At 39.6% G+C, this 27,212-nt stretch overlaps 1 protein-coding gene across 1 annotated transcript in view; it reads right to left on the bottom strand.

The window, feature by feature from the left end:
* Kcnh8 (potassium voltage-gated channel subfamily H member 8) overlaps window positions 1-27,212 on the bottom strand; it is a 373,064-nt gene that overhangs the window by 72,006 nt on the left and 273,846 nt on the right. Inside the window, exon 8 of the mRNA XM_051204195.1 lies at window positions 13,368-13,565. Coding sequence (XP_051060152.1) covers window positions 13,368-13,565 — 198 coding nt within the window. The remainder of the gene's footprint in view (window positions 1-13,367; window positions 13,566-27,212) is intronic.

The following is a 27,212-nucleotide window of genomic DNA, read 5'->3' on the forward strand; positions in this document are numbered from 1 at the left end:
CATTGTCATTGTTCTGGTGAACCAACCGGCCTACTTATACAGGGGTCTTTGTTTCAGTGAGGTTCGTACTTAGTTGGCACTTGTTTTGCTTTCATTTCTCCTGCTATGGTAAAATATCCTGTCCAAAAGCAACTGAGGGAATAAAGGGATTCACTTCAGTTTAAAACTACAAATTAGAGTTCATTATTGTGGGGAAATCATATCACATCCACACTCAAGAGCAAAGAGTAATGCATCATACAGGATTGCTTGCTAGCAGTTCCTCCTGCCTCTTCCCACATTGATTGACAAATATTCCTAATATGTGCTCACAAGCCAACCAGATCTAGACAATTCCTCTCTGATACTCTCTTTCCAGGTAATTCTGGAAAATAAGCCAATCCATGTCTAAATGTTCTACTAAAGTTTGACAAGACAAAAGAGTTTGTTCAGCAGAATTATGGGGCCCATAAGAAAGGGATAGAGAGGGCTGTTTCTTGTAGACACGATCACAGTTAGAGGACTGAGTTTGCCTTCTGGGAGTTTTTCTACTTTTGGAAGTATCTGGCAACAAGGCAGAAAAGACATTGTAGAATTTTGCATCTCATAGTCATTGGCAGAATGTAATGAGAATGGTTCCTGTGGATACGAGTGGATGACTAAAGAAGGCTCAGTTGTACCTAGGGCTATGAAAATGGAAGATGGAGGAGAGCCTGGGTTCTTATACTCCCAGGCAGATCAGTTTACAGTGACATTAGATTTGATCCCTGGTCCCTACCCTGGAATAGGCCACAGATGAGATAAAAAGCACAGAGATTATGCAAAAAATCTCCTGTTATCAGTAGTTTTTGCCTTTAAGGGGGATAACAGCTGTGAAGGCCTATCAAATGGTTCTAGTACTATATGTCAGCATGGAAGGAACAGCAGTAGAAGTTTCTTGGCACCAAACTACATCCACTGTAAACATGAATACATGAACAAACCCATCCCCCTGAATATTTCAGGAGAGCCCCCAGTTCATTTTTTCCTCGTAGTCACCAGAAATTGCCAAATGCCAATGTATAAATTCCATTTTAATCTAACATTGGGACTAAAATTCTGCAGCAAGTTATATATAATTTAGGCCACCATGCCTAAAAAGTTACATTTTGATGACAAGACCTTAGTCTTTTGCAAAATTACTTGAGTACCGTTAAATGTGAACCTACACTCAGGAGGCAATACATTGCAGCTGAGAGAATAGAGGTTGCAGAATAAGACAGATCTAGATCTGAATCCCAGCTTTCCTTTCCCTAATTGTGTGAGTTAAATCTTTTTAAAAATGACAAAAAAAAAAAAAAAGAATATTTCTCGCCATGGAAACCATCCATGTTTGACCCCGAAACCCTTGTAAAGTGTAAGGAGAGAACCAACTGCACAAATTGGTCTTCTGATCTTGACATGCGTGCTGCAATGTGGGAACATACCGACATGTACACACATTAATAAGTAAATATTAAAAAAAATGAAAATTTCTTCATTAAAGATGTCTTTACATGGCCCCATTTCCCTTATATGCTAAGTCGATAGTCTTATGTGTAGGGCTGTTAATGAGCTATGAAAAATGAAGTATACCAGTCTGTGTGGAGTGTCTAGTATAGCATCTAGTGTATGTAGTATCTAGTATCTAGTATGTGTAGTTGTTCATGTTAGCTTTTCTCTTGAAAGTGCAAGGTATTACATATGTCAGTGCACTCAGGGAGTAAGACTTAGGGAAAAGGAATAAGGGTTTTTTTTTTTTTTTTTTTTTTTTTTTTTTGATAGCTCTTCAAGAGTGGCATCACTCTTGGTAGAAATCACTTCTTGATGAAAGAATTCAAGAAATATTCAGCTAACGTCATCTGCATGCAGGCACACATAGAATACATATGCAGAATGTTTCACAAATGTCCAAAAATAGCTGAAGAAGAACTAGTAGTTCTTAGCAACTTTACAGCGTGTGGCTTTGTGGATTCTAAGTAGTTAATTCTGTGTGATTTTACAACAGTTCAGAGGCTTAAATATTTTACTTGGAAGTAAAAGATCTCTACTTGAAAAAAAATGACTTAATAAAAGTACTGAAGTCAAAGAAATTAGACACAGATCTCAGGCTCTGCTAATAAGCTTATGAGAAAGGCTTGCACACTACCATCAGAGAATAAACTGAGTGCAGAGAATAAGCCTATTTCATTTATTTTAACATTGTGCTTCTTAATTGTCAGTATGATTTTAACTTTGCTTTGCTTAATTATAATGTGCAAAGCACTTAAACTGAGAGAAGTAATGCATTCAGACCATTTAGCATCCTAATTGTACATTATCAATGAAAGAAATTACTGGATTAATTGTAGCATTCATAAGTGCTGTTGGAAGGATCTTGTCTGTCTGAGTCACCACAGTTTCAAAGTCTTATTTCTGCATAGGAAACTACTTCTAGATTAAGAAGTTAGAAACTAAAACCCCAACTCTGGTAATTTTGTTGTTTTTCATTTTCCTAAGTTATTATTTGGCTGCTGATGCTCATTTTGCCATTCTGTCTTGGCAGAACGTGTGTGTGTGTTGCTTTCAGGCAAAATCAACCCATCTTCTATGAAAGTTTGATTCAAAAACTTCTGTATCCAGGTCAGTTTGGACATTATCACACACTTCCCCCTCTCTCTCAGAAAACTTGATATATATAATTCTTGAGTGCTAGACCTGCTGAGAATGTTGGAGTTTCTTCTCCTTTGTGTGGGAGTTTGGCATAAAATGCACTTTGTAATGATTTATCAGGTCTTTGAAAGAATATCCCAATTGTGGTCTCAGAGGTAGAGGAAACCACACCACATCCTGGCACTGGTTTTCGCCTTTGCTCTCCTCTCCTTTCTCTTGCACAATTGTCATTCCTTTTATGAACTTGGGTGCCATTGCTTTCCCATGCACCATACTATTGCCCATGTGTTTGACAGCTATTCTCTGTGGCTGCAGAGTCTGTATTGCAGCTCTTTTCTTTTGATAGGAAAGGACAGTGGAGCCCAACTTTCAGATAACTGCATTGTTTCCTGTCTTCCCTCCCACCTCCTCCTTGACCTGGAATTTTCTATTCTCGATTAAACATCCTGGGTTAATACTGTGTTGTGAATGTCAGAAGGCAGAGAAAACAAAATGAGAAGGATTTCTTAAAGGTTGAATTTAAATGTTTCAAAGACATTTTAAGAATGGCCTTGAACTTAAGGAACACATAGGTTCAAAAAAAAATCATACCATGGAGAGTTGAGTTGGTGGACCCAAAGGAAGTGTGAAAATAAAGCTGCATTGGAACCATCTGCACCAGGAAGCTTTACCTAGCCCTCAAAGCTGAGCAGATTGATTGATCAACTGAAACAAACTTATCAGTTAACTCTAGGCTGTTAGCACTAAGTTTTCAAGAAAAATTTTCAATGATATGGAAAAAGCATCTCTATGTACTGTTTAGTTAGATTTATTAATTATTTCAGAACAAATATATAAAACATTTTGGGTATGCATTATGCATAATCCTGAATTTTTGTGTATCTACTAGTTTTTCTAAATGTATGTAACAACAGGAAAACATTGAAACAAGCTCTGAAGAAGCCAGGTAACAGGTCTCTGATCTATTTAAACACCTGTATCTCTCATTAAGCTGTGAACTCAAAGGGCAGCATTTATCCTTAGTCATCTCTCTCTTCCAACCATCTAGTGCACATGGTATCATTCCCATGAGCTAAATGAATCAGTTGCAACTCTGTAGTGTTGTTTATAGTTTTATAACTGTAAAGAAGTTACAAGTTTTATGATGACTGCTTCAGAAAATTCATGCCCAATGACAGCCTTTTGAAATATTAGGTCCTATAGGTACCATCTACATGTTTGAAAATATGACTTTATCTAATTACTTGGATCATCTCTCTTAACACAAACTAAATACAACCTTACGTGAAAAATAAGAAATGGCTCTGGTCCCCAGCTTTCATTCTCACTTGATAGCTACATTATTTTCAGGTCTCCTGTCCTAAGTTTACAAGTTTATAACATTATTGCTGATTGGATAGAAATGCCCACTAACATAGCACAGGAAGGCTTAAACATAGATTATCTCTCAAAGCACAGAGGAATTTAGTATTTGCAAGCTTGCAGTTCTTGTGAGGGCTGCAGGGTTTCTGCTTCTGGTTTTACTTTACATCTTCATGAATGAGACCGAGCAGCATCTTTCTAAACCTATTGTTTATCCAAATATTGAAAACAGTTTTTTGAATGTTTTAATTTTCCCATATGGTATACATTTTAAGAAAATATACCAAAAATTTGCATGGTAAACGTTTGCAAATACCTAACTCCCATAGTTTACTCTTCAATCTCTTAGTAATGCCTTCTGATTAGGAGAGACACTACAGTTCAATTTATAATCCTTTATAAAGACAATGAGGCATTTATGTCATATTTTAGAAACTTTTGCAAAATTTTGGTTCATAAGAATATGTCTCATGCTGTCTTACTGCTTATTCTTTCAAACTTATCTCAATATTCCATTTGCAATTAATTTTCACTTTGTTCAGTAGGGGTTCAGGTTTGAGGTTGCTCTTTACAAGAAGGTATACAATGGACACAGCAGTACCTACTCTCAAAAACATTTTATTTATGCCCCTCACACTTGATCCTGCTTGGCCTACTGCTCCGGGTGAGCATTTGGCCAGAGTTCAGGTCGAACAATCCCTTCACCTCTGTGAAACATCCTAGGTCTACTCTGAGCACACTGGACAGCCTATCCACAGGGTACAACCATGAGGCCACACTCGCCTTATCTTCAGATCCCACTGCCAGCACACTCTAGGAGGTGAGTTTGGGACTAGTTCAGGCTGATCCCCACCACATCCTTCCCTGGGAACTCCCTGGGTTAGCTCCACATCTTGCTCCCCACTATATCCTGGCTCTGGATAGTACAGTCCTGGTACTCTGCTTCATACATTACCCAGAGCCTTCCCTCCCCTCACCCTTTGTTCTGCTGAGCCCGCTGCTCAAAATGAGCATTGGGCCATAGTTCAGGACCAACAACCCCTCCAAAGACAGATATTACCTCAAGGAAAAGAGTTGGAAATAGATCTTCCAATCAAATGGGCCCAAGAAGCAAGCAGGTGTAGCTATCCAAATATCTAACAAGTTACACTTCAAACCAAAAATCAGTCAAGAGATGAAGAAGGTAATTCATCAAAAGAGAAATCCATCACTACAAAGTCTCAATTCTGAACATCTATGCCCCAAATACAAAGGCATCCACATTCGTAAAAGAAATACTACTAAAACTCAAAGCTCACATAAAACCTCACACACTTATAGTGGGAGATTTCGACATACCACTCTCACCACTAGACAGGACCACCAGTCAGAAACTTAACAAAGAAACAAAAGAACTAACAGAAGTTATGACCCAATTGGTTCGAACAGACATCTATAGAACATTCGATCCAAACACAAAAGAATATACCTTCCTCTCTGCTCTACATGGAACCTTCTTTAAAATCAACCACATACTAGGCAATATAACAAATATCAACAGATACAAAATAATTGGAATAGTCCCCTGTATCTTATCAGACCACCATGCTTTAAAGTTGGAATTCAACAACAACATAAATTGCAGAAACCCTACAAACTCATGGAAACAGAACAATGAATAATTGCACCATCCCTGGGTAAAGGAAGAAATAAAGAAAGAAATTAAAGATTTCCTATAATTCAATGAGAATGAAGACACAACATACATGGACATATAGGATACTTTGAAAGCAGTGCTACAAGGAAAGTTCATTGCATTGAGTGACCATATGAAGAAAACAGAGGATAGTCACATTAGAGAATTAATACCACAACTGAAAGCCCTACAACAAAAAGAAGCAAACTCACCCCACAGGAGTAGACACCAGGAAATAATCAATTTGAGGGCTGAAGTCAATAAAGTAGAAACTAGGAACACAACACAATGAATCATTTTAACAAAAAGTTGGTTTTTCCAGAAAATAAACAAAATAAAAAACCTTTTTTCAAACTAACCAAAAAGCAGAGAGAAACCATGAAAATCAATAAAATCAGAAATGATACAGGGACCATAACAGCAGACACTGAGGAAATCCATAGAATTTTCAAATCATACTTTGAAAACCTGTGCTCCACAAAATTTGAAATCTCAAAGGAAATGGACAAATTTCTGGATAGCTGTCACTTACGGAAATTAAATCAAGAACAGATAAACAACTTAATTAGACACATGAAATAAAAAGAGTCATCAAAAGCCTCCCAAGCAAAAAGAAAGAAAGAAAAAGAAAAAAAAAAAAAAAAAAAAAAAAAAAGCCCAGGTTCAGAGGACTTCAGTGCAGAATTTTACCAGAAATTCAAAGAACATTTCATACCAATACTGCTCAAATGGTTCAATGCAATAGAAGCAGAAGGTTCATTATCAAAATCTTTTAATGAGGCTACAAATTATAGTATTCAAGCCACACAAAGTATTAACTAAGCAAGAGAAGTACAGACCAATATCCCTCATGGATATTTATGCAATGATACTCAATGAAACACTGTCAAATTGAATCCAAGAAAACATCAAAGAAATCATCCACCATGACCAAGTAGGATTCATCCCAGGGATGCAGAGATGGTTTAATATACCAAAATCACTTAAGGCGATTCCTCTAAAATCAGGAACAAGACAAGGCTGCCCACTCTCTCCATAAATCTTCAATTTTGTACTTGAAGTTCTAGCTAGAGCAATAAGACAAACAAAGGGGATACTAATTGGAAAAGTAGATGTCAAACTGTCACTATTTGCAGATGATATGATGGTTTACATAAGTGACCCAAAAAAACTCTACCAGGGAACTCCTATAGCTGATAAATACCTTCAGAAAATTAGCAGCACATAATATTAACTCAAAAAATCAGTAGCCCTACTATATACAGATGATAAAAGGGCTGAGAAAGAAATCAGAGAAACATCAACCTTTACAATAGCCTCAAACAACATAAAGTAACTTGTTTACCAAACAAATGAAAGACCTATATAGCAAGAACTTTGTGTCTTTAAAGAAAGAAAGAAGATACCAGAAAATGGAAAGATTTCCCATACACTTGGATAGATGAGATCAACACAATAAAAATGGCAATCTTGCCAAAAACCATCTACAGATTCAATTCAATCCCCATCAAAATCTTAGAACAATTCTTCACAGACCTTGAAAAGATAATACTCAACTTTATACGGACAAACAAAAGACACAGGATAGCCAAACAACCCTATACATTAAAGGAACTTCTGGAGGCATCACTATCCCTGGACTATACAGCTATAGTCCTCTAAACAGCTTGGTATTGGCATAACAAATAGACAGATAGACCAATGGAATCAAATAAAAAATGCTGATATTCCACTGATATTTTTGACTAAATAGCTAAAAGTATACAATGGAAGGAGGAAAGCATCTTCAACAAATGGTGCTGGCAGGCACAACTGGATAATGGTGGGTAGAACACTGCAGATAGACCCATTTGGACTTAAGTCCAAATGGATCAAAGACATCAACATAAATCGAGCCATATTGAACCTCTTAGAAGAGAAAGTAGAGGTATCCTTAAACAAATTGGTACAGGAGACCGCTTCATGAACATAACAGCAGTAGCACGAACACTGAGATTGACAATTAACAAATGGGACCTCCTGAAATTGAGCTTCTGTAAGGCAAAGGACACAGTTGACAAGACAAACAGCAGCCCACAGACTGAGAAAAGTTCTTCATTAACCCCTCATCTGACAGAGGGCTGATCTCCAAAATATACAAAGAACTCAAGAAATTAGTCAACAAAACACCAAATAATCCTATTATAAAGTGTGGTACAGAATTGAATAGAGAATTCTTAGTAGAGGAATTCAAAGTAGCTGAAAGACACTTAAGAAAGTGTTCAACATCCTTAGCCATCATGAAAATGCAAATCAAAAAAAAAAAAAAACAAAAAAAAACTCTGAGATAACATCTTACTCCTGTTAGAATGGTTAAAATGGAAACACCAATGACAGCTCATGCTGGAGAGGATGTGGAGAAAGGGGAACACTCCTCCACTGCTGGTGGGAGTACAACTTTTACAGCCATTTTAGAGATCAGTCTGGTGGTTCCTCAGGAAAATGGAAATCAGTCTACCACAGGACCTGGCAATTCTGCTCTTAGGCATATACTCAAATATCCACATCCATGCAACAAAGATATGTGTTCAACTCTGTTCCTAGGAGCATTATCTGTTATAGCAAGAACCTGGAAGCAACCTAGATGCCCCTCAACTGAAGAATGGATAAAGAAGATGTGGCACATTTATACAATGGAATACTACTCAGCAGACAATAAAACAAAACAACAAAAAAAAAAAAAAAAATGGAATCTTGAAATTTCCAAGAGAATGGATGGAATTTGAAGAAACCATCCTGAATGAGGTAACCCAGTCACAAAAGAGAAACATATATGGATTTTAGACATAGAGCAAAGGATCATCAGCCAATAATTCACACCGCCAGGAAAACCAGAATACAAGGAGGAACCTAAGAGTTTCATACAAGGTTCCTCACAGAAGGGGAAAGGAACAAGATCTCCTGAGCATAATGGGAGTGGGTTGGGGACAGTGATTTGAGAGGGAGTTAGAAGAAAGAGAAGGGGAGAAGAGGAGAACACGAGGGAGTAGGAAGATTGTGTTGGGGTACGAATAGATGAAAGCAAAATAAAACCAAACCAAAACAAAACAAGAACAAAAACAAAACAAAACAAACAAACAAACAAACAAACAAAAACAAAGAGAAAGACAGAGAAAGAGAGGGAAAGAGAGACCATAATATTGGTAGCCAATATAGGTTTGAAGAGAAAACTGACTCTAGAAGTATGTTCAGCGACCTACAAGGATGAACCCAACCAACATTCTGAGCAACAGTAAAAAGGCTACCTTATACGCCCTTCCCTGATAATGAGATTGATGACTACCTTATATGCCATCATAGAGCCCTCATCTAGTTCCTGATGGAAACAGAAGCAGACACCCACAGCCAAACACTGAGCTGAACTCCTTGAATCCAGTTGCCGAGAGGGAGGAGTGGTAAGAAAAGGGGTCAAGACCAGGCTACAGAAACCCACAGAGACAGCTGACCTGAACAAGGGGGAGCTCATAGATCCCCCCCCAGACTGATAACTGGGAAACCAGCATTGTATTGACTCAGACCCCCTGAACATGGGTCTCAGAAGGCCTGCACAGTCTAAGGGACCTCTGACAGTTGAACCAGGATGTATCCCTGGTGCACAAAAGGACTTTGGGAGCACATTCCCCATGAGGAATGTCAGAGGGCAACTTGTAGTTTTCTCTATGTGAGTTCCCAGGATTGAACTTAAGTTGTCAGCCTTGCCACCAAGCGCCCTTGTTGTCCAGTCAGCCATGTTATATATGTTAATGACTGCAACATCCCAATACACATTGCTACTTGAAACGCAGATCTTCTGCTTTTGTGTCTATACATGCTTTGTTTTGGCTAGTTTCAGCTCCCATTCCCATTGCTTTTTATAACACCTGTCCAGTCACAGACACACATGCACACAGATACACGGCTCCTTTGACTTTTGTTATGGAGACACATGACAACTTTCAGTTAACTGGATAAATCAGGTATCACTGCAACATTGAACTCATCACTTTGTATAGCCTTCAACAATCTCAAACCATTTATAAAATTTCTCACTAGTGCTATTGAGACTTTTGAATTACTTATTTAGTGATTTTTTTTAAAGGTTCTTGTATATTTTTTTTTGGTATGGAATTTTAAATAATTTTGCTTAATTTGTTTACTGTGTACTTCAAAATAGTCTTCCTATATGTCACTTATGTTTACATTCCATAGTTACAGGTGCATATATTCAATATATATGTGGATATCAACATGGGAAATTTTTAGATTTATTTATTTTTATTTTATAAATATAAGTGTTTTGCTCTTGTGTATCATATGCAGGTCAGAAGAAGTCATTGGATCCCTTAAAACTGGAATTATAGACAGTTGTGAGCTACCATGTTCTTGGTGGGAATCCAACCTAGGTCCTTACAAGAAGTACAGTTGCATTTAACATTTCTCCAGCCACTTACAATATAATTTTATTCATGGGAAAATTATAAAACATGTGAAACTTCTGAAGAGATTTTGGATCAAGGATTTTTGCATCTTACTAGTTTGGTTCACCTACACTCAGCATGGTGTAGCTCTGTCTTAAGTAGTCATCTGGGGTTTGCTGTTCTCTTTGTCTGTTAACATTGCTGCTGCCTACTGTAGTGACTATTTCTACTGTTACCAGCTTCAGCAGCTTTGTGTGGGACTGGGGATTTCTAATAAGATAGCCTAGGTTTCAGTCCATAGTAATATACACTTTAAATTTTAAGTTTACTTTTTCTTCTTTTAAAAACTTAAGGAAATAAAATGAATTCCTAGAAATATGACACAATGGATACTTTGTCAAAAAATTGTCAGGTCTTAGAGAATCTTGGCATTCATATTTATTCTGTGGCCTTTAGTCTAACTTAGGACATTAATATCTGTTCAGAGTGCTATGAGAATTATATGAATAAAGTGATCTATGTTTTGAGTTTTATAATTAGTTCTCAATGATGTGCAAGTAATTTGTTAATTGGGAGATATTAAAATTTGGGCATCAAAAGGAATCAAGACCATGCTGGTGAAACCCACAGAAACAGTTGACCTGAGCAAGTAGAAGCTTGTGAACCCCAGTCAGACAGCTGGGGAACCAGCAAAGGACTGAACCAGGACCCCTGAAGGTGGGTGACAGTTAAGAGGCCTGGGCAGTCTATGGGGCCTCTTGTGGTGGAACCAGTATTTATTTCTAGTGCATGAATGGACTTTGGGAGCCGATTCCACATAAAGGTATACTCTCTCAGCCTAGAAACACAGGGGAGGGCCTGAGTCCTGCCTCAAATGATGTGACAGACTTTGATGATCCCTCATGGAAGGCCTCACCCTCCCTGGGGAGTGGATGGATACGGGATGCGGGGAGGGGCTTGAGGGGGGAGGGAAAGGGAACTGGGATTGATATGTAAAATAAGACTTTCTAATTTAAATCAAATAAAATTTGGGCATCATTTCTTTTAACCCAAGGTAATTCTCACAATACCATAAAGTTATTTCCACAAACACTAGGGGAAAACCCTAAGAAATTCAACCTACTTGGGTCATTTAGAATGAGAGCAATCTGCTGTTCCCCCTCTGCTGTTAGGTCACCTCCAGTTCCAATGCTACTTGCACAGGAAATTTGATCAAAGTATAATTAACAAAGAATTAACAAAATATTATCAAACTATATCCCCTATATTTTGGGTTTGTGACCAGTGTAGCTCCTGTGTTCAGTGAGAAGCAGGGAATAGATTATACCTTAACAATGTCTGGTAAAGGATCACTCAGTATGGTAGAATGACCAAAACAGTATGCCCAACTATCTAACAGATTTCCAAAATGGACAAATTAGCAGGCTTTAGCATTGAGCATTTCACATTTTTACCAGTGAAAGAAGAAACATGGGCACCATTCAAAAAGTATAGATGGTGCTTACTTGCAAAATGCTTCTCATTTTGTTAGGCAGAAAAATGGGCCATCGAGGAGGGTGGAATTGTGTGAAACATAACAGTGGCTGTGGAGCAGCCACCATGGGTTTTGGCAGGTTGTAGCTCTTTAGAAATGAGAATTCTTCTTCCCTGCTCTTTAGGCTGTTAGCACTTGGCATCAGCCAGGAGCCTGTTAAAACTGCTGTAGTCCCAGCATGCTGCTTCAGCAACTCTTGCCATGGAAGACTGCAGATGTTGGCCCTCCTTGCTTATTGCTTTTCTGCTTCCTCACTGATTTGGCACCAAGCATTCCCTGCCTGATGCTGTTAAAAACTTTCTTCTCAAATTCCAGCTTCCTCCTGTAAGCCAGGCCATGAGCTTGCCAAGGAAGGCTTGTGTAAATACGCTGCTTTCACTGCGTGGATGAAGACCTTCCTTCGTAAGAGCTGCATACATTCTACGTCCTATTCTCCCACGACACCAACTGATATTTGTGATTGAGGGCAGTAAGTAAATATGGTAAGATAGGCTTTGGGGAAATACCGTGCTGACAAAGTCGGCCTAAGTAGGCTTGCTTCACCCAGATGGATGTGAAGGTCTGAGTCTGCTTCTTGCCAGGCTTATCTTGTTCTGTGAAATTTCCCTTTATGTACTGAAACAGAGATATATTCAAATTGGTTCAAAGGGAGCCGGCCATTACTTACTAGTTTGTAAAGTTACTTCCATTTTCAAAGATTTAGATGAGTCCTTTGAAAAGTCAACAACAGTAATGCCAACTCAGGAGGTTCAGAAAAGAGATTACATTAATATTTTGGTGGGGCTTGCTATAAAGGAGCTGGTTCCTGGTGGCAGAGGGCTGAAGCAGCAGTGATGAAGTGTGGCGATCACAAGACAAGACATAAAGGAGGTGCCAGAGCTGGTCCCACTAGATGAAGAGGCTTAGGGAGCTGCAACTGTGACTTGAGGAGAGGTGGCAGCCCCAGAATCCTGAGATCTCTGAAGAGTGTCTGGAGACTGCAAGCTTTAAAGCTACTGCTGATGTTGGGGAAGCTGTCTCCCCTGAAGGAAAGCCAGCACCCCAGAAGCAGGCAGAACCTTACCTCTCTTCCTGCCTACCAATCTCTCACAGGTGCCCTATACCTGCAGAAGCAGAAAGGTTTGTAGAGTCAAACCTCGTACTTTCAAAGCAGTAAGTCTAGGGCTTGTGAAAAGTGTGTGTGCTGTAACAATTTGGTTAAATGGAATAATGCCAACCCCACAGACCTGTCTCGAGGATTAACCCAGTACTACACCAAAGCTTTCAGCACAGGCGATGGGACATTCAAAACAAGGAAAACATGCACATTACTTGCTCCTTGGAGTTATTATTTTTTAACAACAATATATTAAGCATCCAAAGTTCATCACACTTGTGTGAGTAAAATTCAGTAACACTAACTTAGGTGGAAGTTTCTAGCAGATGCCTACAATTCATACTCAGGGAATTCCCATGAGACAAATGATAGTTTAAGAAACAACATTTGCTCTGCCCCAGTTAGCCTTTTACCTGCCCAGAAGGTGGACTCATCAACACTACCATGTCTCTGTGTGCAGTAAAGTGCCGGTCACTTATTTCCTAACTAGTTAGATTAAGTTGGGTTCTATTCCAGTATCAAGCAATGTTTCACTATTGTGTTTCAGACCTGCCTAAAACATGAGAGCATCTGGAGACTCAGCTTTTTTTCTTGCTTCAGAAGAAGGTTCCTTACCTCCAATCAGCATAGTACAGATGGAGAAGATCTTCTCTGCATCTGTGTTAGCAGACACATTCCCAAATCCAACACTGGTGAGGCTGCTGAGTGTGAAGTACAGGGCAGCAATGTAGGCACTTCGGATGGACGGGCCCCCCAGGGTATTGTTGCCATAGTATGGAGATTCCAGTCTCTTCCCCAGCTCGTGAAGCCAACCTGTAATGGAGGAAAAAGATAGGTTTAGCACTGAAAACTGAGTTCCAGTTTAGCTCCTGTGGATAGTTACAGACGAACATTTGACTGTGTGATTGATTAAGGGGAAAAGGAGTTAAAAGGATATTAAAGGCACACTATCATATATCATAGCTATAAAATCAGAAATATCATTTTATTCATTGCAATACAATATATGATAATTTGATGATCAAAGTGGCTGCAGAGAATGAAATAGACCTTAGCAACCATGAATGGCACACATGTCCCATTAAACTCATCTCAACTGCCATTTTAAAGGAACATAAGGGCAGGATGGTGTTTTGTTTTACTTCATTTGTTTGTCTGTGTGGTGCTGAAATGGAAAGAGCCTTGTCTACCTAGGCAATCACTCCACTGCTTAAGCTATATTCCATTCCTGAGTCCAGACTGTAAACCTTACATAATAAACAGCTTCACACAAAAGGCCTGTACTCCTGCTGGGTAAAACCTTCTCCATTTCTCTAATTCACTGATGCTTAGTTACTTTCTAAGCCCCATCTGGTTACTTTATCCTCAGCAGATCTCTCCAAAGCTTCACTCTTTGTTAGGGTTGGAGAACAGGGAACCTGAACATATTAAGTGGTACTAGAACAGAATTTGATGTCCCATAAAGGTTTTGGGATGCAGTGTAACACTATCAAGGGAGATGTTTTAAGTTATTATAACTCAATTATATTGTCATGGAATTATAAAACTTATATTAACAAAATTGAGAGAATAGTATTCATAATTCTGATATCTACAATGTAAAGAAAACACAAGAGCTCTTTAAAATATTTCATTGACCTAGGAACTACCCAGGGTTACTGAGAATCTTGGAGAAGAACCTGTAACCATCACTTTACGAATCTGGCATAATACCTAACAGTATTCTAAGTGTTTGTCTTTATACCTACAGATTAGTGTAGTCGCCATCCTTCATCAAGGATACGTCTCTTTGCAATAGTAGACCATCACAGAAAACCAGAACCAATTAAAATGCAGTTATGGAGCCCAGTCCCAGTGACACATTCATAGCACAGTGTCTGCCTGTAAGGTTCAGGGATCATTGCAGAAGAAAGAGCAGAATGATTCTAAGACCCAGAGGATGGGTCTGTGAGACTGCCTAACTATGAGCAGAAGGAGGACAATAATAGGCCTAACCAAAGCATATGAGGGAAACCCACTAGGTCTCCGAAACCCACAAAGACCTCTGAGCAACCAAAGTTGAGAATAGGAGAAATGGGATTCCCCAGGGGAAATCACACCAAATGGTCAGCCCTGCAAACATATGCATATAAATAATGCTACAGAGACTGACGAGGTTGTGTTTATTCACCTAAGACTGTAACAATTAAGCATGCAACAGTTAAAGAAAGAAGGGGCCATAGATTTGAAAGGAGAGGCATGTGTGAGGACTTCGAGGGAGGGAAGGGAAAACTGTTCAATTATAATCTCAAAAAATGAAAACTAATACAAGAACAAAAAATATCTTTTAAAACCACAATTTGTATAATTAAATAAATTAAACAATTAAGTAAGCATACAATATTTTATTTGAAACATTTGCCATTTATGACTTTCTATATTATAATTCTCTCTGTAATAGTGTCCAGACTTCATATGACTTTGAGATACTAGTCACAAACTATCAATTATAAACACTTCATTTAATAGCTATCCAGGAAAAGATATAATTTTTAAATTTTTTTTAAAATTAGGAATAAATTATAATTTGTAGACCTGGGTTGGGTAATTAAAGTGTAAATTGGAAGCAGTGGAGGATTCCTTGACATCAGGAGAGAAGCTTGGTGAGAGCATCATTGTTGGTGTCCTTGTCAACAGAGAAGCTTTTCCTAGCCTGTAGCTTGTAACAGAAAGGTTTAGGACAGACCTGGCAATGACTTTCTCATTTTCAACATTTGGTCTAACCTGTAGTATTTCAGTGATATTAAATGAGATGTCACATAACAATTCCTCTACTTGCAGAAGCTTGGGATATAGTATCTCATTTCCTCCCCTTTCTTTTTTCCAGGCAAGAAGATGGGGAATTATAAGAACAAAAGTGCCAGGAAGCCCTTATGGTTGAAGCCTTTTGTCTGCAGAGAAGGAAGAAATTCAGCACATTTGCCACTGCTCAGGGCCTTCGTCCTTCTCAGTTGTGAACCTGAAAATGTCTCCCTCTGAGTCAGGGTCTCAAACCCACAGAGTTCCATTTGCCTCTGCCTCCCAAGTGCTGGAGCTAAAGGTGTGCATCACAAACAAACCACACTCACAGGGAAAGTGCTGGTGCTCCAACCCCTTGTGCAACTCTAGGGGCTTCTGGTTTTTTATCAGACAGTAACTCCATCCAAGGCCTCTCCAGAGCCACCCTGTGATCTAACTTCAAAAGGGAGAAAGGAAATGAACGGTTCCTAGCAAGGTTTGAAATGTAATTTAAGCGCCACAACTGAAATGCATGGATGATGCAGCACAATTACCTGAGGCTCCCATTGAGAAGCCCATTCCACCCTTTCCAAAAGTCTCTCATAGAGAAGCTCGCTCTTCTTTCATTTCCTGATGTCTTTTTTTTCTCAATTCTCCTTATGCCTAAATTAACACCATCTTTAACAAAATATTCAACTCCTCTTCAAAGAGTCCAGCCTGGAATTTTTTTTCTGAGTCAAAGCAGAAAATTAAACTTTGACCAAAGCCTGAAAGAGATTATCTCTCCACCCCCACTCCCCAGGTGCTGAGGGGCAGGTGTCTCTGTCCTGATCACTGACACTGTTACCTAAACTGAACACGAAGGCACAGAAATTCAGAAAAGTAAGAGGAAATGACTAGCAATGAACTAGAGTGGAAAAAAAGGAGTGTTAAAATTCACTGGTAAGACAGGACTTGGGGAGAAGGAAACCCAAGGAACAACAACAGTTCTTAATATTTGGAGTATTGTGCATCCGTTTATGTATCTAAAGGTAGCATGGAGCCTATTTGTCAAAACTGTGTGCTTGTGGAGACATACATACAATTTTTGTAAATCCTTTTGTAGCCTCTGGCTTCTTATACATTTTCATAATGTTCCATCCGAGAACTCAGCTTAAAAAATCTGCTCTAGAATTTTAAGTGGAGGAATCGGGGAAGAGCTGACAAAGTATGATTTAGTAAAATTTAGTTAACTAATCTTATGAAACAGGCTTAGACATGAAGATAATTTATTCAACAGTAAGGGATAGCACAAATGCAAAAATCTCAAATGTGCATTTATGCCCCACCCTTAGCTGAGGAACTGTTGGCAGTAGGGAGGGAGAGTCACTGCTCTTCAGGGATGTGACTCATGATAGGTTACCCATATTCTAGTAAACAACCATACACGCATATACGTGTTTGTGCACCAGTAGTGCCAATTGGATTCAGTGAATTTCAAGAAGAAGAGAAGGAGGAAGTGGGAGGGAAATGTGATGGTGATGGGATGTAAGAGGGTTTGTATGGAAGGGTGACTAGAAGGTGGATGTGATCAGGATACATGGGACGCATAAAATATTTTTTAAAAAGAAATGGAAATGCATGTGTAGAAAGAAGGCATTCTACAACAATGGGGTTACATTTCCTGCCTATAGAGTGCTCAGAGCAACAGATCCTGGGATGCTGGATCTTGGTGTACTGTAGGAAGAGGCAAGGCACAGCTGTGAGGTGGAGCAGACTCTGCATCTTAGACATCACTTTCAGGATGGAGCAGTCTGCAGAGTTTGGCTCTCTGGGGATAGCAGTGGGAGGCTGAGTAGCTGGGCCAGGCTCTCCCTCCGGACTCCTCCAAGCTGTGCTGTAAGGGAGCATCAATTCATCTTTGCTTGACGCTTGACAGACAATTGATTGGAGGAGTGAGTCTTTGCTGCTCTTTGGTCTTCCTTGCTAACTGCAGGAAGTTGGAAAGATGTTCCTGCCCAGAGAGTAAATATCCCTTGACCTACTTTTTGGTTTTAGTGGAATCAAAAGGAGGAAAAATTACCACAGTGAAACTTTCACAGGATGTGGGGGAACTTGGCACTGGGAACTTGGCACCAGAACTATCTGCTGACATTAGTTGAATAGCTACTAACTTATAGAACTCAGCTTTCTCATTTGAAATAGGAGTGGACAAAGTAGCTAATACTTTACTTACATGCCTGAATTTGAACAAGAGTGAAACAATTACATTTCTGTAGCAGTTCATTTCCTTAGTAAAATGGTAGGTTATGTTAGGGCACACAGAGACTATATTTTCAATCCCTGCCCAGTCTTTTACATATGTGAGATTACATTAGAGCAAGCACCACACCACAAGGGAGAAGACCTACTTCTGTTGATACTGTATCTGTTTTCTGTCTAGCCAAATGTTCCATCTATTTTGGGGTACATTTGTTTTTGTAAAGGGATGCTTCTAATTGCTGCAACTGACAGAGCAGAAGCAGTAGCAGTAATGATAAGGGGGAAAACACCCTGGTAACTACAAGGAGGTCACACCCACAAATCTGGGGACTGGCTCTGGACTAAATAAAACTTCACAGAACAGCTTGTCCGAAATGAGCACTTATGTTCTACAGCCAGACAGCTCTCTGCTGAAGACACTAGTGAGCCAATTTGGATTGCAGTCTGTTTTTAACATCAGAGAAACTTGTATTTCTAAAGGGAAGGAATGCCTGAGAACAGTCTGCCTGCTTCTGTTCAAGTCTTTCTTCTCCTAAAGAACGTTGGAAGCATATACAGAAAGTCATCAAATTTATGGAACGTACAGTGATATGATAAAAACAAAAGATTTACAACAAGCTTGTTGCAAAAACAGAGTAGCTGAAGAGCAGAGATTTCTGCCATAAGTAGGCAGTGGGTCTCAAAGACAGAATGATTCTTAATGAGCACACATAGAAAAGCTCATAATTCGAGGAATTCAACATGCATATACAGTTGCATACTTGCTATATTTTGCTTAAATACCTACATTTAACCCTGAAAAGAAGTTTTTTAAAATTTTTCTCTCTAGGAATCCTATATTAATGGCTGTAACAATACTGTTTACAATCTGTACAAGTGGGACCCACTTCACAGACACGTGTGTCCCTGGAAGTCAGTTTGTATTTGCATCCAGCAAGTACTAACATATTTTAGACTTGGAATGAAATATGATATGTAAGAAAATAGAATTTATCTGATTTTATAAAAACCTTCAAGAATATGAAAACAACCCAGTAATTCAAGCAAGGCTCTACTTAAGACTGAACTGCATTATAACTGAAGGGACTCCAGACTCTAGCTGGCCTGGGCAGGTAAGCATGGCTGTGTCAGGCCTTGCCCTTCTCCCCTCGGCCTTGCTAAAAACCATTAGCTTACATCCCTAAAGCTAGGACCCAAGTTCTATTCCCTTATTTGGTCACTTCCTCCTCCTGAGGCTGACTACCAAGGTCCAGCTATCAAATATTGAAGTTCAACAATCAAAACCCCCTTTGGCTGCCCTAATAAACATGCCCAATTAAAACTAAACACATCATCTTAATATTGGGTTTCCCATTTTACCTTGATAAACTGTTATTTGCCTATGGGCCCAGTCTGTGTCCTCTCTATCTAGAGACAGTCATTCCCTTTCCTCTCCCTGTTTCCCTTCCCCTTCTGCCTCCTCCTCTATCTCCTGTCTTTGCCTCTTATTTCCTGCCCTTTGTCCACCTGGGGAAAATGAAATTCCTTTGGGAGGAGAACTTTGTCTTGGGGTGTCTTGAGACAATCCCGGTCCCTTCAGTAATGACAGTCGAGTGAGGCACACTAGGGTTTTCTTTTAGTTGCTTAGTGAGCGGTTAATTTTTCACCTGCTACCAGCACAGTTCTGGTGCTGTTTTCATACCATGGGTGCACAGCGACCCTGGAGAAGAGGCCCAGTTGCCACCCAGTTTTTGATCCATTAATTCACCAATGATTGCAGTTTAGGAATTGTCATCCTTATGTGAAAGATAAGGAAACTGAAGCTCAGAGATTTTTAAGTAGCTTGTTCAAAGTGGCTATGTGGGGATTTTAAGCCAAATCTGTGTGCAGCTTGGTCCAGCAAACATCTTTAAGAAGTAAGGAAGAGACTCAGAGAAGGGAAGGCAATAAGACAAGCACGCTCAGGACAGCTGGTAAGGAATGCACCTGGAGTTCATTCCCACCTGGGAGAATCTGCATACTGTACTGACCCTGACTGCATAGTGCAGGGTAATTGTATTACCACGATGGCCTCCCCAGTGGAGAGCTGACTTGGCACTGTATCTCCCATAGTGAATGTGAGCAGATAAGCAACAATGCAGGCAACTAGACATGGGTTCTAAGTGTGGGAACTACCTAGTGGAGGGACCTTGGGTGATGCAGCAGCTGTGTGTGCAGGTAGGCGCTGTTGGGATGCCAAGTACTTCCAAAGGGCGGAACTTCTTTAGCTGTCACAATAACTAACTTTAGGGCTTTTGGATGGGTCTTAAAAGAGGAACTATCAGTTTTATCTACTTGTAAAGAAAGAATTATGTTCAAGGTGCAAACCTATAGCCTTCTAGCTTAAGTAGCCCTGCTCATTTTTGGTACAACAGGAAAAAAGGTAAAGATTATCACTTCATCTGTATGTTTTCCTCTAGTTTGTTTTGATTCTTTACTTCTAGGATGCAGAGATACAGTTAACAAATAAACATATTATATATATATATATATATATATATATATACATTTAAGTATAATCCTTGATAAGCAGTATAGTACTTTGCTATATATACTGCACTGACTACCATAATGAAGGTCATTAACATATCATTTTTAGAGAGGAGACCTTTAAAGGGCAGCCTTCAAATTTACACATGTTTAGATTACTATGATATCATGGACTATAACATCAACTAAAGCGCCCATACACTACACCACATGATCTCCAATTATCATTTACAACTGTGCCGTGCTGAATATTTTGAATAAATTTGCACTTTCAGTGCCCATTGTTCTGAAAATAAAAAAATGTGTCCTCCGAGCTTAATGTCATATCAGAAAATAATGGGTTATTTATCTAAATGCAAAAGACAGTACAGACCTGGCATATATACATACCCTGATATTTAGATATTAATGTCATTGTAAAAATGCTCAAACGAGAGAGAGAGAACATAAAAGAGGGAGCCAATATTGGTTTGAAGAGAAAATTGAACCCAAAGAAAGGTCTAGGGAACTACCAGACTGCTGCCAACTAACAGTTTGAGCATCCGTGGAAAGGCTACCATACATGCCCTTCCCGGAGAGTGAGATCAACAACTAACTTATCCATGGAGCCCTCATCTAATACCTGTTGGAAACAGGAGCAAACACCCATACATAAACACTGAGTCGAAGTAGAACCCAGATGCAGATGGAGAGGACAAGACCAGGCAGCAGAAACACATAGAGACAGCTTACCTGAACAAGGAGGAGCTAATGGGCCACCAGACTGATAGCTGGGAAGCCAGCATGGGACTGACTGACCCTGAATATGGGTCTCAGCCAGAAGGACTGAACAGTCTAAGAGACCTCAGACAGTGGAGCCAGGATGTATCCCTGGTGTACAAAGGACCTTGCGGACACATCCCCATGGAGGGATAACTGCCTTAATCTAGAGGCAGGAGAGAAGCACTAGTCCCTACTTCACATGACCTGTCAGATCTACATGACCCCAACTGGATGGCATTCCCCTACATATGGAATTGGGGTGGGAGGATGGGAGGGGAGGGTGGTTAGGGTGCATGTGAGAGGGCAGAGAGGGTAAAAGTGAGGGAGGGAGGGGGAACTGAGATCGACGTGTAAAATAATAAATAAAAAAATGTTCGAACTATTTCAAATAAAATGTTTGGACTAAGAATAAAAATCCCAGGATAATAGTTCATATTTGTCCCCATTCTTCACTGTGGGGGCCCACTAATTCCCTTTGCATCTCTTTAGAAGTGGAAAAGCACTGTGACCCTTGTGATTTGGGAGATGGCAAGTCACTGGCTGTGCACGTATGTGGGTTGTCACTCTCTTAGCATTCCTAGCAAGGGGCTGCAGACAGGCAGGGACCATTCAGAATTCAGAGATGAGCAAGGGATAGTTCAATAAGGTTCCAGCACCTGAGGGCATGCAGCTTTTCATATGTATGTTTGTAGGCACAGGAGAGGGAGTGTAACTGATTAGAGGAGTGTTCTATTATTGTCTGCTGCAGATACATTTTCTGTCTTTTGGGGCAGTGATTGGGATTGAGTGCAGATCCTCCAGAATGGGAAGCAAACACTATCACTGGGCCATACCCACGGCCCCAGTGGCCAAAGATATAATAACCAAGAATAAATGTCATAGAAACAGGGTCCTCTAAGCCAACAGAACTGATGCACATATGAACTCACTGAAATTGAGGCAGCATACTCAGAGCCTGCAAGCGTTTGCATCACTTGGGATCCTAGAGCTGAAAGGCAAAATGGACACTGGCCCCCATCGCCAACCCAGAAACAATGTCCAACTACTTGCAAAGGAAAGCTTAGTTTTCTTCAAGGGAGACAAGCCACTCTTAAGGACAGGTTGCATGCCCAGCAGCAGACGGCCAGCTGAAGACTCACAAGCATCTTTGGGGGTTCCTTGTCTCATAGGCAGGGCCTTTTAAATTTTTGTATAATTTTAAATTTTTATTTCATTCATATTTTTCTTTCTTTTTACCTTATAGGTCCTTTGGATATATAATGTAGCTTCCAGGTTAGTGTTTTTGGGGGATCCCTGAGTGTGAAAACAAGCGAGTTTCTGCATCTCTCTCTTTCGCATGCTTTTCTTGGGCTCTTTTCTTTCTGTTTGTTTGTTTTATACTATTCTGATGTGTTTGCTTTTGTTTCCGCTAATTTTATTTTATCACTACCCCCTAGAAGCCTGTTTGCTTTCTAATGAGAGACAGAAAAAGGTGGTTCTGAAAGGGAGCAGAGATGGGGAGGGAGTGGGAAGACTGAGGGCAGAGAAACTGTTGTCAGGGTTAGGGTATGAGAAATAGTCTGCTGTAGAATATTATTTGTTTATGACAGGGGCCTTTTGTTCAATGATGCAAAGATATGTTGCATTTTTCATTATTTATTTATTTTCTTACTTTACATATTGATCCCAATTTCCTCTCCGTCCCTCCCTTCTTCCCTCCTTCTCTCCCTCCCTCCCATGCCCTCCCCACCATCCCCATTTTTAATGTTACATTTGTTTAACTCTGTGAAGCTGTGCTACTTCACTTGTCTAAAGCATCTAATTAGTCTACTAAACAGCTGGAGAAAGTCTAGACAGGGCTGGTAGGAAGAGAGAACAAATAGGAGAAGAACTCTGGGCAGAGAGAGATAGAGGAGCAAGAGATGAAGGAAGAGGGTATGGGGGAGGGGGAGGGGCAGCCACCCGGCCACATGTGGAACAAGAAGTTAAGAAAAGATAAACAGAAATAAAAAAAAAGGTAAAAGCCCTGTCTACCAAAAAAGGTAGACAGGCTAATTTAAGAAAAGCTGGCTAGAAACAAGCCAGGCTAAGGCTGGGCACTCATAAGAAAGAGTAAGATTCCATGTGTGAATTTATTAGGGAGCTGGGTAGTGGGTCCCCTAAAGAATAAAGAGCCAAAGGAGAAAGAGTGAAAAGCAAACAAAAACAAAAAGCCTACAAAAGTCTATTTTCAATAAAAGGACAAAAAAAGAATAAACACCGTGAGTAAAATTTCATCTTCATTGTCTCTTACATGCTGTGTCTTACAGCCCCGTAGCATGGAACGAAGAAGAAACATATTAGGCATCACCCAGGTACCTGCAACTTCCTTTTTTACTTTAATAATCCCCCCCTTTTTTTTAAAAAAAATATAATTTATAAAAACATGACTTTAACTCAGCACTTGTCAAGTTCAAGACCAGCCTGGTCCGCACGGAGAGTTCCAGACCAGCCAGAGTGATGACAATAAAAAGAATCAGAGCACAGTGTTCCTTACATATCAATAGCTTTTACCCAATTTCCCCAAGTTTGCTATTTTATACTATAGTGTGCCTTTTTCAAAAACTGTGAAATTAGCACTGGTATCTTATTACCTCAGCTGTGGACCCTGCATATTGCAGTTTAAACTAGAACTTGTTCAAGGACTTAGCCCTAACACAGGAAGGGCACTGCGTCTGGCTGTGATCCTGAGCTGATGTACTAAGGGAAGGACCAGCAATTCCAGGCAGCAGGGAAGCAGTCATTACTTATGGGTGCAACTCACTTTGATGCTCATATTTTTAAAGGATACAACTTTCTTTTGAGGTAAACAATTTATTGTAACACAAGGGAGACTGTTCTGTGAGGCAAGCAACTGACATCCTGCCTCTGGTCTTGTCAGTAATCAACAATTGGTTCTTTATATGCCATGAAAGTACTGAGAAATCTTTAAGTTGCTGTAATGTTTCTCCACAAATGGTTAATACTCTTAATGGCCAAATGCTAACGTAATTGTGGCTTCAATTTTCAGTTTTATAATGAACATTTTCACTGTAACCTTTATTTCATCATCGTATATCATCAAATAGAGTGGAATTGAAATGAGATGCAAAGACAATTAAGGATAGTTCAATTCCTTAATGAAGCTATTATTATAGATTATTAAGTATTGCATGTCTAAAGAACATTTTTTTCTCAATACTAAGCAATCATGATTCCTATAACAGAATTCTAAACCCACATAATTGGGCTCATTCACTGTTTAAAACCCAAGTTTTCTTCACGGTCATCATGTACCAACCAAAGCACAAAACAAAGTTTAGGTTTTGTGACCATGCTATTTTTTTATAAAATAAATAAGAAGTGGATAATGTAGGGACAGATAATGACACTGTCATAACCTCAAAGAGTGAAGGATGACAGTGTGAGGTAACGTGTGCAGAAGTGACAGGAACCTGGTCCCTACTAAAGGCTGGTATTTGACTGAAGGCTACCGCTGAGATAAAGATGAAGGCTATTACACTGTGGAGTACATGATACTTCAGCCCTATTTCCATGCAGTCCTTCAGACAAAAGGATCATATGTGCTCTTAGAATAATCAACAACAATTGACCACTTATGCTAAAACTACTCTTGCATTTGCCATCTCTGTGGTCTACTGAGAAATTGAAAATTTTGAACAATAAAAAAGCTGAATGTCAATTGAGGGTACCCTTCACTTAATCACTGTGATGGCAACTACTGTCCCCTACACAAGCCTAGGAGGGCTTATCTAGATTGAGTTTAAGTGAAGTGAGCTGCACTATGCCATAGGCAGGGGTCCTGAACTGACTACAAGGGACAGTGAGATGAGAACTAGCATCCACTCTTCTTTGCTTTCTGACTACAGCAGCAATGACAAGATGCCACCAGCTGCTGCTGTCATTACTTCCCTCCCATGATGGACTGTGAACCCAAATAGAACCCTGCTTCCTAGAGTTGCTTGTGTTACAATATTTTATCATAGCATCAGGAAAAGTCACTAATACAATATGATTAATTTAAGGATTACACTGCCAAAATACATGAAACATGTGCATGCATGCATGTGTGTGTGTGTGTGTGCATACATATGCGTTCACACACACACACACACACACACACACACACACACACACACACTGACACCAACAACAACTACCACAAACATAAACAACCCTAGTAGGAACGAGAAGCATGAGATGATCTGAAATCACAGCTGAACAGCTACTATGGAGTTTCCTGATTGATCATGCAAAGAAACAGAGCGTACCATATGTTCCCAACTATCTAGAGCACTTCCAGATGCTTTCCCAATCTCAACTAAAAATAGAGAAAATCGCAGCAAAGATTAGGCTCATGGATAAGTTGGCAGAGCACAGACGGTAGACTGCTTGCTTCAGCCTTTCCACATAAAACATATACAGTTAACAGTATTTTCAGAGCTGTGCCCCAATGTGGACATTTATTCCTTCTGTTAGTTGCTTTGGTGACTTATTTGGTTTCTGGGATATGCATCAATGACTGAGCTTGGAGTATGATGAGTTCTCACTCAGAAATAGCTTAATCTAAAGCATTTGGTACTTGGTACTTGCATTGGGCCAAAAACTCTGTATGAGGAATACAGATTACAATAAACATAATTGAATCCAGCCACATCACTTTATTTCATTATTGATGCACTAAAGGTTAATTTTCTGCTAACAGTTCTCTTCTTGACTTTCCATTTTCCCAATGACAAAACACTGGAGAAGAAAAGTTCAGTGACATGTATCCAAGGTGTGAACAGTTTTCAGCTGGTATGCCCAGTTATCTGGCCATCATTAAACCTAAAAGCTCTGCCATCTGTTAAAAAAAAAAGTCTTAAGTTACCCTGATGGGCAAAATTTAAAGTTCTGATGACATTTCTTTCAAGTGATTAGAGGGAGGTGCATTGCACAATTACAAGAGGCACTCCAAAGCTCGTCAAACCATGCAGCACTGTTGAATGTTGCACTAACAGTCCATTCAATGTTTATCATTGCTCAGTGTCATACTCTCCCCAAGGCCTTTTCTTCAACATTCTAGGAAATGTCTAAATCTCATTGAGATTTCAGTATTTACTGTCTTTTGGGACATCTAGAAATGTGAAAACAACTTTCATGATTTGATGGGCTATGGAGTACAATAAATGATGAGAGTTTGCTTCAGTATATTCCAGAATGTCCTTAGCCATGATTGACTAAGTGACTGGCCTGAAAGTAAATACAGCAATGGGAACAACGAGGCGATCTGAAGATCTGATAGAAAACTTTGAAATGACATACACAGTGCTGAGAAATGGACCCCCTGCAGAGAAGCAAGAAAGGCAGGAAAGATGGAAGAGCAACTTGAATGCAAAGGAGTGTGTCAGAGCCAGGCATTCAGATATAGTTTAGGAGTCCAGAGCCAGAACATCGAAAAAGTGGATGAGCATAGGGTACCTGCTTTAGAAAGATGTTGTCTATAGTTTTCGCTTCCCACTCTGCCATTTAGTAGCTGAATTCTCTTAGTCTCCTTCACGCTAAAATGGAGACGATGACAGCAGCTCATCTCACAGGCTGCTTTGAGGTTAAGTGACACAGCTCAGGCAAAGTGCCTGGAGGAATGCATGTGGTGGCATACATGGAAGACCACAGGTTGCTGCTTTAAAGAGAAGGAGGTTTTGCTGAACTAAGACTCATGCAGATTTCAAATAACGTTTCACTTTTGGAAACTTAAGAAAGTATCAATCCTGGCTTCTGATAAGAAGCGAATACCATATGCATTGGCCTCAGCCTTGGGAGTCAAGGGCTTGTCAGTTACATTTACAGATAGCAGTTTCTATCACAGAAAAATGAGCAAGACAAAGGCATTTTCTGTTATCAGTTTGCTTTGCTACTCCTTACCCACCACACTATGATAAGAGTTGTGTGTTGCAATTGTTTCATTAGTGCATTCATGAGATCATTCCACTGGCCACATAAAGTAATTATCGTCTATCTTGTTTAATCCTATACCATATAACTTAATTTCTTGGAACTGTAAGAGAAAGGGTTACAGTCCTCAATGTAAATATGGAAACCATGGTGATTAAGAAGAATACCTATGTGTTAGAGAGGCCAACCAGGTGTTGACTTGTGGACTTGTCAGAACTGAAGTCATTATAGTATCTGGCA

This window comes from Phodopus roborovskii, unplaced genomic scaffold (assembly GCF_943737965.1).
Source record: "Phodopus roborovskii unplaced genomic scaffold, PHOROB, whole genome shotgun sequence".
Lineage (NCBI taxonomy): Eukaryota > Metazoa > Chordata > Mammalia > Rodentia > Cricetidae > Phodopus > Phodopus roborovskii.